The sequence below is a fragment of the Protopterus annectens genome, chromosome 4.part0 (assembly GCF_019279795.1).
Source record: "Protopterus annectens isolate FY-2018-M chromosome 4.part0, PAN1.0, whole genome shotgun sequence".
Lineage (NCBI taxonomy): Eukaryota > Metazoa > Chordata > Ceratodontiformes > Protopteridae > Protopterus > Protopterus annectens.
Genome location: NC_056733.1, coordinates 170,753,440 through 170,766,415, shown reverse-complemented (window position 1 = coordinate 170,766,415; position 12,976 = coordinate 170,753,440). Strand labels below are relative to the sequence as shown.

At 36.8% G+C, this 12,976-nt stretch overlaps 1 protein-coding gene across 5 annotated transcripts in view; it reads left to right on the top strand.

Moving 5' to 3' along the window:
- The window catches only part of MYOCD (myocardin), a 191,388-nt gene extending 179,079 nt beyond the window's left edge, over positions 1 to 12,309 (top strand). For all 5 annotated transcript variants that reach the window (XM_044068157.1, XM_044068156.1, XM_044068154.1 and 2 more), the window contains 2 exons: positions 258 to 315; positions 8,693 to 12,309. In XM_044068157.1, coding sequence (XP_043924092.1) covers positions 258 to 315; positions 8,693 to 9,258 — 624 coding nt within the window. In that variant the 3' untranslated portion in view covers positions 9,259 to 12,309. The remainder of the gene's footprint in view (positions 1 to 257; positions 316 to 8,692) is intronic.
- Positions 12,310 to 12,976: the final 667 nt, after the last annotated feature.

Here is a 12,976-nt window from a genome sequence, read left to right as displayed (position 1 = left end):
TATTTTTAGAGTATGCAGTCCTTAGCACAGAGGGATAACAGTTTTCCTACCCATGATCCTTTAGCCAAAATGTCTGCTCAACAAATATCTTTTGTTTCTTTCCCAGAGGTAACTCCACTCTGTAAATCAGAACTCAAAACTGCTTTGTTGTAATAGCTTCCTAACATGAAGAGGCAGAAAAGAATGCATTTCCTGTAAAACTGTTCAGAATACCTGCATGAATTATCCTTAACACTGTTCTTACTTCTGTCTTGCAGCAATTGACTAGAAGTCAACAGATGGATGAGCTTCTTGATGTGCTTATCGAAACTGGAGGTAAGAAGCAAACAAATGTTATTATCATCAGATGACCATCTTTTCAATAGTTTAACTGTTAAAATAACATGTGCATGCATATTGTAATATTACCAACATTATCATACCCGAGAAAAAGGAGGTTGGAAAGATTAGCGGAATGGTTGTTACAGACCTTATTCGGGTCATTCCTTTTAATTAAATTTTAATTACAAATGATCAAATGGTGAAGATATGCATTCAGTTTTGTTGTTCATCTGCTGAATAAGTATACATCTATGATATATGACATATGACATATGCTCTTTTAGTAAGCATTTCCGTGACTGACTGTGTTGTGCAAGAAACAGAGAGCTGAGGTATTACAGGACTCTAGAGATAGTTTGTATGGTGTCAACAAACTAAATCCCCCTACCATCACATATTAATGACCATTAATGGAGGAGAAGGGCAAAGTACACAACACCACTTGTTGATCATGTGTTCATATCCTAATATTGGGAAAATAAATTGATAGTTATGCGTGTGTGCCAGTGAAGTTTAACATTAGTGAGTTGCAGTATGAATGCCAAATTATGGAAGTGAGAACTACAAAATTTACTTCATTTTGGTGCTCAAGGCAGATAGGTTTCAGAAAAGTGAAGTTAAACGTGTTTATAAAGTTATCATTGTAATTGTTCAACAAACTGTCCTGTAAGGAAAAAAGGTATCTGGCAAAAGCCTCTGCCATAACAATGGATTTTTTTTTACAGAAATGGATGAATGGATCTTTTCTAAAAAAAAAAAAAAGCTGCTATGAAAATGTTTCTTCTATTTTCTCCCCAATAGCATTTAAATACCGTCAGAGATCAAAGAATGACTCTGATAGGCCCACACAAATAAAGAGCAGAGCAGTTACTTTTCATTATTATAATCCCGTAAGTAGAGAGAGAAAAAAATAGCCATTTCACAGGCAGAAATCAACAGCACCAGGTTGTAAGGGAGCTCCTGTGCCCAGTTCATCCATGCTCCCAAATGCAAACAGTCAGCTGCTATAGTGTGCTGAGATGCATAGCAACCCAGCATAGAGCTGCAGGGAAAGCACATTTAGCAAGGGATACTTTGTATCTTATGTTTCCCCTGCTGCAGCTGCTCTGCCATCATCCCTCTGAATGGTTTATAAAGATGTTTCTGTCAACAGGTATGACAGTGGAGCCTGGCTCATTATCACACTGCAAAAATGAGGGAACAGGCACTGTGCATCCAGCTTGCCAGCATCAGTGTGTGAGGATGGATCATGTTTGAGTGAGGTACCACCTTTCTCATCTGTGTTAACCCTAACCAAAAGCCCCTTTCCCAAACAGTGTCACTACAGGCACACACACACACACACACACACACACACACACACACACACACACACACACACACACACACACACACACACACACACTCCTACCCAAAAAGTTTTGTACATCCATATTAGTTAACGACTCCACTTATATGCTTGCAAGCAAACCTGGAACACCACATAGAAATTCAATGTTCCTAACACAGACATTTCCAGCACTTAATGATAAAATTTTTTTAACAAAACACACACACAAAGACACACAATTTCATGTGACTGAAAAAAGTGAACTGCATATATATATATATATATATATATATATATATATATATATATATATATATATATATATATATATATATATATATATATATATACTAATACTCTATCTGTATGAGTTTGCATTCATAATAGATAAAGAACGTAATATCAAATTGAACAGATATAGATTAGGATGTTTATACAGATATATAGATATAGATGCAGACAAACACCGATATAGATAATAAATATAAATAAATCAATTTCTATATATGTGTGTATATATATATATATATATATATATATATATATATATATATATATATATATATATATATGCCACTGACTAACTGACTATCACTTGGTCAAAGAGCAAACAGCTGATAAGTCATAGTCAGTCATTCCTCTTTTTCCCCAACTGTCATAGGATCTCACATTTTAATAAGGCAGAAGTCAGTGATAATTGATCAATGGAAAGGGTGTTAGTGAAAAGTAACAGTTGTCTTGTAATCGCACGCACACACAGCTACACCCTTACATATATATATATATATATATATATATATATATATATACACTTTTGACTTTTGTAGTATTTCATATTATATAACTTGGAACAGTACGGTTTATCTTTGAATGACTGAACTGCATTTATGCGAACGGCCATTTCTGCAAACTGTAATGCCGAAATACAGACAACATCGAAGGATCAAATGTCGAAAATGGCTTGCTGGAAAACCATTTCCGACATTTGATCCACGTGTTTCAATGGGTAAAAAGCATTTGCTTATTTGCCATTAAAACACATGGTGAATCTGCATTGTGGTTCTTTGCAGCCGTACTTTCGACGTTGTGCACATCGCACATACGGCTTTCAACAAAATAAAGGTAAACCTAAAGAAATGGAGTGGTTTTACTTATTTAGTGGCATTTCCTACCTACTGTGTATATATTGTCCAAATTCAGTGCATTCATGGTGATTTATATAGAATCATATGTTTAGATAACTTGTTAGACATGAAAAACCCATATGCTTGCATCTTGAGCACTACAGCAAAGTGACAGTAATAGTCAGAGCTCCTCATTCCTTAACTCCTTCACTCCAATGGAGCTCAGGAATTTTGCACTGTAACTTCCAATGAGCAGAGCCTAAGCTTTTTGACAGAATCAAATTATGTCCTGACATTTCAAACAAATGCTCATATCTCTGGGACCACAAGGGTTATGAAAGAAGTATAAATGGCAAACTCTTCAACATAAACTATTTTTATAGTGGTAGTATTTTTTAGGTTCTAGGTCTTAAAATGAATTTTATACGTCACAGTAAACACAGTAACTATTACATTTGTAATATTTTGCAACCACTCGAGATAAACACTTACTGTCAGCAGCATTTTATTCATCTAGCTGAACGCTTTCATATGAGGGTATGGAGTTCTATCTGTGTTACTTGGTTGTTGAGATATTTAGAAAAATGTGAAAATTATATCTAAATAAATTAATGTCATGAAAACAACAGTTAATATATATTTACCTGCACTAGACAGAGGTCAAATATTAATGCAGTTTGTCATTATGCAAGCTTTAAGATGAAATATTTTAAATCCTTGTACGTAACATGGTTTTGGAATTATTGATGCATATATGAACAAGCAATATTTGATGCCTAGAGGTGTCAGTAGGAGTTAACTGCAGATGAACCTGGAGGCATCACTTGGATGTAATGAGTTAATGCCCAAGAATCTAGACACAACTTTAATCGCATAAACCTATAACTTATGGAAAAAAGACCTAAAGCTTCCAGTCTAGCTTGATATGGAAGATTTTTCAACCCAGAAATTCTCTTTGTAAATGTCCTCAGCATTCTTTTCAAAATTAATAAATCCCCTTTCGTATATGCACAAAATGTCATATTACATATTATATTTAACATTACTTAGAAAATATGCAATAAATACATTTTAAGTAATTTTGTATTCCTTGAAACAAAGTTCTTAAAAATCAGTGCTTTGGTATCTGAGAAAAAAACTATATTTAACAACATTGAGCCCAGTACAGGGCCTTGCAGGACCCCTTTAAGTATGTCAGCTCAGGTAGATAAATAATTCTTAATTGGGATAAATTAAATTAAGCAAATAAGGCAAGAGTAAGTGGCAGCTTAAGCTGCAGGAGAGGTTATGGAGAGAAATGCAAAGCTTATGCTGCAGGAGAGGTTATGGAGAGAAATGCAAAGAGTGTTCAGGCACAGGGAGGGGTTGACTCAGTCAGCCCCCAGTGGCAATGGATGTGGGATATGCAGGAGAATGGGGGAGCTTCAAGGAAGAAAAAGAAGCTGTATATGGTAGTAGTTTAGCTAGTCAAGTGAGAAATGTCAGGGAACAAATAAAAGAGAGAGGTCAACAGTAAGACAGTAGACAGGCAGGCTATTAATAATAAGGAGGGAACTGACAGTGATCAGGAGGTCATGGCAGGTTATTAGTAATAAAGAGGGGACTGGTAGTAATCAGGAGGCCATGGGCAGAGGTATTAGAGGAGTATAGACAACTTATCATCAGACTGGAGGAAGTGGATAGAATTAGGTAGCCAAGTGGTAAGCAGGAAGCAAGGAAGGAAGAGAGGGGAGAGAGGGGGGGATCAATGCATCAAAGAAAAAAAAGACAAGAAGGAAGACAAGATGCATTCACAAGGACAGACAGTGGTGATGAGTGATAAAGGGAAGGCAGAACCAAAGGCAGCCATGCTGTAGGCAACACTAGAAGCAGGAAGGGAGATACACTGAATAGAAGATCAAAGAGTCGGGTAGAACAAGTAGTATAAGGAGTACAACACAGCGACAGAAACAATTGCATGAAGCATGGTGCAGCTCCACAGTGGGGTAACTAGAGTAAGAAACACAATAAATCACAGCAGAACTGACTGGATGCAGGGCATGATTCAGGATATCATACACAGCCAGGGTGGGTAAAGTGAACAATTTTATTTCTGGTGAAAGAAACTCAGTCACCAAAGGATACATTTTAGAAATACAGAAAGGAGAAAATAACATTTAATTAAACTAGCTCAGGACATTTTAAAATTCAGAAGTTACCAAGGAGAATGAAGTCTAGGGCAACAGACTGGAGGCAGTAGACAGATCCCAGGACTAACCCATGTACTACTAATGGACAGAGGCATCTTCTACATTCTTTATCCCATATGTGTATCCCCTCAAATTATCTATGGTATGATCCCAGTTATTTTCTCTCTCTAGGGGTAATATATAATTATCGACCATGGGATGGGTAAGGCCAGTATAACACCAAACAGGATAGGTCATTCAAGCACCAAAAGGGAAATTGGTTAAGCTTACTTACCTATGAACCCTTGGCAGATGTAGATGCCAATGATCAGAAAAGACAGGTGAGGTGGTAATAAACAAGGCCAAGGAGGTGGCACAAAGATGCCAGAATAGGGAGGTCGGAGGCAGCATTCTCAAATGTTTCCCTCTAACCACAGCCAGCATGCTCAGGTAGGAAAGAATGAAGAACTATAATGTAATGACTGTACTTTTGAATGGAACGGAGAGAGAAAAGGGCTTGAGACTGGTAGGTGGATGGGAAAGACCTGATAGAGTAACCAGATCTATGTCGGGGACAAGCTCAGTCTTAGAAAAGATGAGGTTATAGTTACTAAAACTGGGTTGTAAAGCTGTGTCCTCATAATTTTACTTGAAACTAAGATGGAAGGTGGATGGAGAATTGCAAAAGATAAAGAGAAGAATATATATTCAGACATTAGGCAGGGGAGAAAAACAAGCATAGAAAAAGCAGAAAAACAAAAATATGCTGTTCAGATTATGTGTAGATAGTATTACTAAGTAATGCAAGGTATCTGGGGGAAAAAGATGAAGGTGCTGCAAGCAATGATGTAGGAGGAAAGGGTCAGCATTGCGGATGTAACAGAAACATGGACCAATGGAAAGAGAAGTAGGGCATGGAGATCCCAGGCTACAGGTTGTTTAGTAATGACAGAGAAAGGTAGATGGTGGGGAAGCAAGAATTGTTGGAAGGGAGGGCATCAGCCTTAAGGCCAGTGAGAAGGACGGATACACATCCATGAAGGGGATGAGGAAACAGCAATGGACAAACCTTGGGATTAATTTTTAATAGTTAAGACACAGGAAAGTGGAATAGTGTTGGTGGACTGCTAGCAGTATACTGACCCCCAGACATGTCATGGAAGCAGGATAAGAGACTGAGAAATAGTAAGAAGGAGTGATGTTACAGGAACAGTGTCATAATCATAGGGCTGTAAATCTGTCATTAGAAGAATGGATACTAGCTCGAAAGCACACTGTGGTTCAGGAAGGAGAGTGAACCTTAGTTTCTATCCAGAATTAAAAAGTTCTCATAATAAATCCATTCAAATCTTCAAAATAACTCACTTTGAGTCAGTCTTCAATTAAAGAAGCTTTATTTGGATTAGTGCTTTTGTCTTACAGACTTAGTCAAGTAAAGGAAAAACTTATAGTAATACTGGCTATGGCATTGCTCTTTTATCCTAATTTCAACAAAGGGGCATGATAGGAGCAGTTCTTGTGACTGGTTTTCATATTAGCCTTATAATTGGCTGTAACTGATGTTTCCAGTTGGCTGTGCTTCCTTGCTATTAATTTGAAATAGTCTTCAGAATTAGCCTTTTAATTGGCTGCAATTGAAGCTCTCACATTGGTTGTGCTTTCTTACTAATAACTTGCATAAGGTTTTCAGAATCCTTCCAATTTAGTGGGTCTTCACTCACCCAACTGTGTTCCTAGCTCCTTTGCTTTACACTGACTATCACTTTGTGCTTGGTTTTCAAAAGAATACAAAAAATAAACCTGTTTTTTTTCTTAATCCACAAACAGTCTTATTGTGTGTACAATTCCAGTATTAAAAAGGCCTACCTGTTGTATACTAAAGTTTGCTTTAATGCTTTAATTTCAGAAACTCTTGTATATATGTGTGTGTGTGTGTGTGTGTGTGTGTGTGTGTGTGTGTGTGTGTGTGTGCATGAGAATATATATATATATATATATATATATATATATATATATATATATATATATATATATATATATATATAGTTGAGTGGGTGGATTTTGTGTAACACACTGTTTTTGTTAAGTTTCTTTTTTTTTTTTTTTGCATTAGAGCACATTCTTGCAGGCTAAAAGAGTTACCAACTATATTCTCAAAATCATTGAGATAGTTGAATCATTGCAGCTGTAATGCTGTATGTGTTGGGAAGTACTAAACCAGTAACACTAGCGTCTACAACTCATGCACAGAAACATACCTAGGTCAGGGCAGGTATTGTAGGCCCCAACAGTGACACAGGAGCACATGAAAACTACTAAAGGATGGGATTTGTTCAAATAGAAATGGCCCTGACCTCTGGATTCTGAATTATATGGATATGGCATCATAGCAGAAATAGCCCTGACCACTGGCTTCTGAATTATATGGCTATGGCATCATAGCCATTAGGTAGCTCTTGGGCCTGGGGACAGTTAGATTTTGACCTTTAAATATAGGTGGCCCCATTGCGAGAGTGGTGAAACCAGTCCCTCAACACACTGGAACAAGAGTGCTCCAGGTCTCTGTAGCCAGACAGAAGCTGTGAGGCAGAGTAAGTCAGAAACAAGGTCCATGCCTCTTTGAATGATGGCATTTAGTTGGCTTTCACTCTAGATACTGGATGGCCAGTGATTTCTGGAGAATGAATAGGATCAAGTAGGAGGAGTGTGATGGTCATCAGGCAGACAGGCAAAAGGAATACACAAAAATGAGTTAAGGAAGTGGGGGCAAATCAGTGGCTGAACAAGGTATTTAAATAGGTCAAATATGAAGTACTCATAGCTAAGAAAAACTTGTGAGGAAGATAAAGAAAACAAGAAAGAGAAGGTTTGTGTGAGTGAGTGCACGGGCTGAGTCTAGTCATTAGGATGCAGTACAAGAAGGTAAGTCAAAATACATGAAATGAGGTGAAGGCAGTAAAGGTATAAGTGAAAGAAAAATGGAAAAATATCGGAAGAAAGGGAATAAATGCATTTCTAGTAATAGTTCAGAAAAGAGGACAACAGAGACAGAACTGGAAATGGTTTATACAGACAGGAGGGAGATCACAGAAGATGGGTGAAAAATCATGAGTGTTGAATGAATATGGAATTTCTGTCTTCACCAAACAAATGAAAGGGAGGATGCCATGCTGGGAGGGAGGATAGAAGAGAAAGGTGTGGTTGGACACTAGGACAGACAGCAGGTGATGAAAGTTAGGCTAGTATAAGGGAAAATAAGACTCTAAGAGAAAATAATGCCTCCCATAGCCCTCGGGAATCTAGACAATGTGTTGACAAATTTCTTTGCTGGAGGTCAACCCAACAGTGTAAAAGAGGACTGAAAAAAGTAGTATTATCTACTACAATGAAGAAGCAGGAAAAATGGATAAAGGATATAGCTAAGCAAGAATGTAGGGACTAGGTATTCCCTGGGTCTGGGGAAATATTTCTTCTCAAGAGGGTTGTGGACTCTGGCAATGGCCTACCAGGAGCATGGTGGAAAGGGAATACATGAAAAAATTCACAATAATATGGAATAGGTCCAGAAGGAATAAAGAGGAAGAGAGAAATACAGAGGGTGGTACTGCTAAATGGACTTTAAATAGACTAGGTAGGTTAATTATATCTTTCTGCCCTCAAGCAAAAGTGATGTAATGACAAAAACCTAAACATTGTGACACATTATTACATAATCTACTTACAACTATCCTGTTTTCTTCTCTATATAGAAATGCCGGCTAATGCTAAAGACAATCACTCTGGTGTGCAGAAAACTCTTCAAATAACAGTATCTCCAGGACAATCCAATGTTACAGCATCAAAACAACATGGTCTCTATGAACACATTCCACCTTCCCGGCTTTGTTTTGATCACTCCACAAGTAACTGTGACAGCCATCTTGAATCCATATTGAATACTCAGAGCCCAGTAGGAAGAACAAGTGCCCTCACACTACTTAAAATGACAAATGAGCCGCATTTAGAAGGCATGGTGGACAGATTTTCAGGAAAAGCTCAGGAAGAACCTACCGAATCTCATGAAGGTTTGGAAAACCCCATCTCACCAATGGAAACCCAGGTATCACCATCCTCTACAGAAGGTGCAGTCCTGAACCTAGGTTTTACTGAGTCACCATGGGAAAGCATGGAATGGTTAACACTAACACCACCAAGTTCAGCAACAAGCTTTGCATCAATCACCAACAATGGCCTTGGTATGTTCAGCACTGACTTCTTGGATGTTCCCGATCTAAATCTGAATGCACCAATTGACCTTCACTTAGAACAATGGTAGGGTGAATATTGTTTGATAAAAAGGACAATATGTAATACCTCAAAATGAGGTGGAAACATCAACAATACGGAATTTTTGAAAAAATCTTTATATTTGCTATAATTATGCTGTTCAAAACAAACATGCTCTTCTGTCATATTCATTGATACAGAAGTATGGGGGGGTTGTGTTACAACTCTATTTTCATGCAAGAATGATTCATAGTTTGGCTGGCTTTAATGAAAATATTGTTTTCCAAATGTGAACCCTGTAGTGGAATCCTTGGCTAAAATTTTGGTGACCAGGTGTTTCTCTGCACTTCCAGTTGTCTTTTTAAATCTGTGAACCTGTGAAGATGTCTGGTCAGACCCATATTGTTGTCAGACAAGGGTACAACCGGTTGCACCAGCTGTACCGCTGTTCCATGCTGCAGGAAAGTCTTCAGGAATGCCAGTGCAGCTTATCATAAGTCACAGAACAAGCCATAATCATTGTACTTTGATGAATGCCACTGGCACGGGAAAACTGCAGTTCTAAGGCTAGTGAGCTACTTGTGTTCTCACTACAGCAGTTAAACTGAGAGCTACTAATGAATGTTGTTCCTTTTCCCTAATATCAATGACTGACGTTTGAGCTTTGCAGTTGTGACATATGAGACTCCATTATTTTTTACAACAAAAACAGCAAACTCACCTGTGTTTCAAGTTTAAAAATGCTTCCAGTCAGTTCAGGTGCTTCACTATCAGTTAAGTAGCTGGCTGATTTTCACACCCTTTGTTTCTTAATCAATGCAGCTGATAATAAACAATGACAAAGTCAAGGTGCTCACATCTGAATATTTTCTTCTGCTGAACATACATCAATACTTCAAGTCCCAGAGTGGTCTAACATATAGTACAGCAAAGCTGCACATACTGCGAAAAGGACTTGACTGGCAGACCTTGCAGTATAAGCAGTTTAAAAGGACAAAGATAGTATAATTTTATGATATAATATATGACATGCCAGGCATTTGTTTCAACTAAATGTCAAACTGATAGAATATCAATGATAGAATATCAGAGCTGAAGGGACTGAAATGCTTTTTTGCAATAGCATGAAACACTCACTTACTGTAACTGTCAGTGTAAGACATCTCTAGGGATCTAAAGACCTATACAGTGAATCTCAAACTCTCAGATTCTCCATGTCTATGACTCTGTCTCCTTAGTATTAAGCAATACAGTAAGGCATTTTTTAGATGCTCACTCAGTATTAGCCAGCTCCCTTTTAAAATATTGGGACTCAAAATGCTGACTTTCAAAATGCTAAAAAAAAAGACAAAATAGAAAAGAGTGAATACTGAACACCACTTTACTCCTTTAATCTTGGTTTTTGTTAGGCAGGCAAGCCCCCTCACACACACACTACCCCCCTTGATTTGGGGGGAAATCCACCCATACCCCATGAACTTAGATACACTAACTCCAAGATTGCCATACCTCAGAGAAAAGAGAATATTATGAGAAATAGCAATCTCAAACTTAGCATACAGAAATTTGGATTTTTGGTCATTCAGCCTCTATATTCTGGGTCTCAGTATTTTGAGTCTCAGCAATTCAAATGTTTACTGTATTAACCAACAGAGTACATCATGCATGCATCTAACAGTGAAATTGCCAACTAACGTCTCTCAAGGTCATGTTTGTTGTAACTTGAGATTTCCTATCATTAGCTGCAGTGGAATAAAATGGATGTGTTGTGTGGTGTGTGTATATTCTGTCTACTAGCAAAGCCTAAAAACAAAAATGCTGTGCTGTTCTACTGTATTAGCTCAGTTTTATGTCTTCCCTCATGAGGCTACGATACTGAAGATATACAATGAAAAAAGGAAGACAGGTAAAGAATCTGTTTCAGTGATAAAGGAAACTAATAGTAAAAATTATAGACTCCAAAGTAGTCAGAAAAAGAATACATGTGACATTGAAAAGGATACATGTTATTCAAATACTATCCAAAAGCTAATTAAAGAAAAGCAGATTATGCAAACAAGTGTAGGGGATCGTTTTTGAACCGCTAATTTGTATTCACTTTTAACAATATCTGCATTCCAGCTATTTGAGGTGTCATTTTTCATATTCTTTGTTAATTACTATGGAACACCACCCACTGCAGTATCCCTACTCTAATAAAACAGCATAAAGCACTTCAAAAGCTGCAGTACAGAATTCATTCCATTAGTGTATGCCAAATTACAGCTACACAGCTACCCAAAAATTACATGCAGCTATCACAGAGTGTTACCATATAAGAAAACAGATCAGTGCCGACCGTTCTATAGCTTCATTTTTATATTAAGCACTATTTAAAGAAAGGTAATGCCTGCACATTATGGGTCTTTGATGATATCATCTGTAAATGTTCCTAATTGTTAAATTAAAACTTATATTTATGAACAAAATATCAGATGTGTTAACCTATAGTCATCTAGCAGAAGGTACATTTGTACTCTGAAAAGATTCTTTTGTATTCATAAAATAATTATATAAGAAGAAATGTTGCCTAAAGTGACTTACATTCTTTATTGAGACTTTGTATTGTAATATTACAATACTTGATTTCTACACTTCGTAGAAGTGTTACATTAGAGCATGAAAATGCGTGTAAAATTTTATACTGAAGCTGCCATTTGTACTGTAAATGCTACTGTTCACATGCTTTATTTAATTTCATAGTCTCACACTATTAGCATTTTTGCTTGTTTTCTATGAGTGTTCTTAGAAACCATTCCATAAACAGACATTTGATTAGTTTGTTTAAACTATACTTTTGCATAACACAAGCCTGTTTTAACTACCAGGGATAGAGAGTGCATTTTATGATGAATGTCTGGTTGCCTTAATGAAATAATTTGTCATTCGTAAAAATTCAGGAAATGTATGATTTATTTCTTACACATATAGATATATACAAGTTAAAATATAAAACAAAAATCCAATACTGACAAATGTGTTGTTCATAAATTTTTGTTATTCACCTGCTTTCTGTTGAAAAACTATTCTTTGAAATGATAATACAGATTCACAAACATTCTTTTCTCACAGTAATGCTGTTTTGTAGCTTACTTTTACTTTTATAATTAATGGAAGTACTTTTTTCAGTAAACCATCCTGAATTTTTCAAAATTTACTGACCCAAATGAGTGACCGAGTGGACTGCTCAAATATTTACTTGAACAGGAAAAGTGACTGCACGTTATTAAAGAAATCTTCAGTTTTTTTTTTTTTAATCCAAAATGATTCCTGAATGAATCTGTAAAAATGAAATCTACAGAATTCTCCTAACATTTACATTTCTTGAACTTCAGGTCTTTTAATAACATACAGCAAAACATGAACCTTCCTGCATTAGACATTATTTCCATTTCTCAAAGACCCTACTTTCTGACACATTGCTATAAAAATGTCTTTCTAATGGAATAGAAGTCTGGGACTCTGTGAAACATAACAGGGGCTATGCAAACAATAATCAACAGTGTTTTGATCCTCTGACAGTGAACAAGCTAACATGTAAAGGCCAATTGAACAGGTATACTGCCAGAGGTGATACAATCACATTCAGGTGTAGGCAACTTCTGGAAGTGGTGACAAACAGTTGGATTTGGGCACGTTTCACCTGGTACTCCACTAGGGACCAGTTTGATCAGTAGCAGTATTGCTTTTTTTTTTTTTTTGACAGGATGTCTTCCAGATTTGAACAA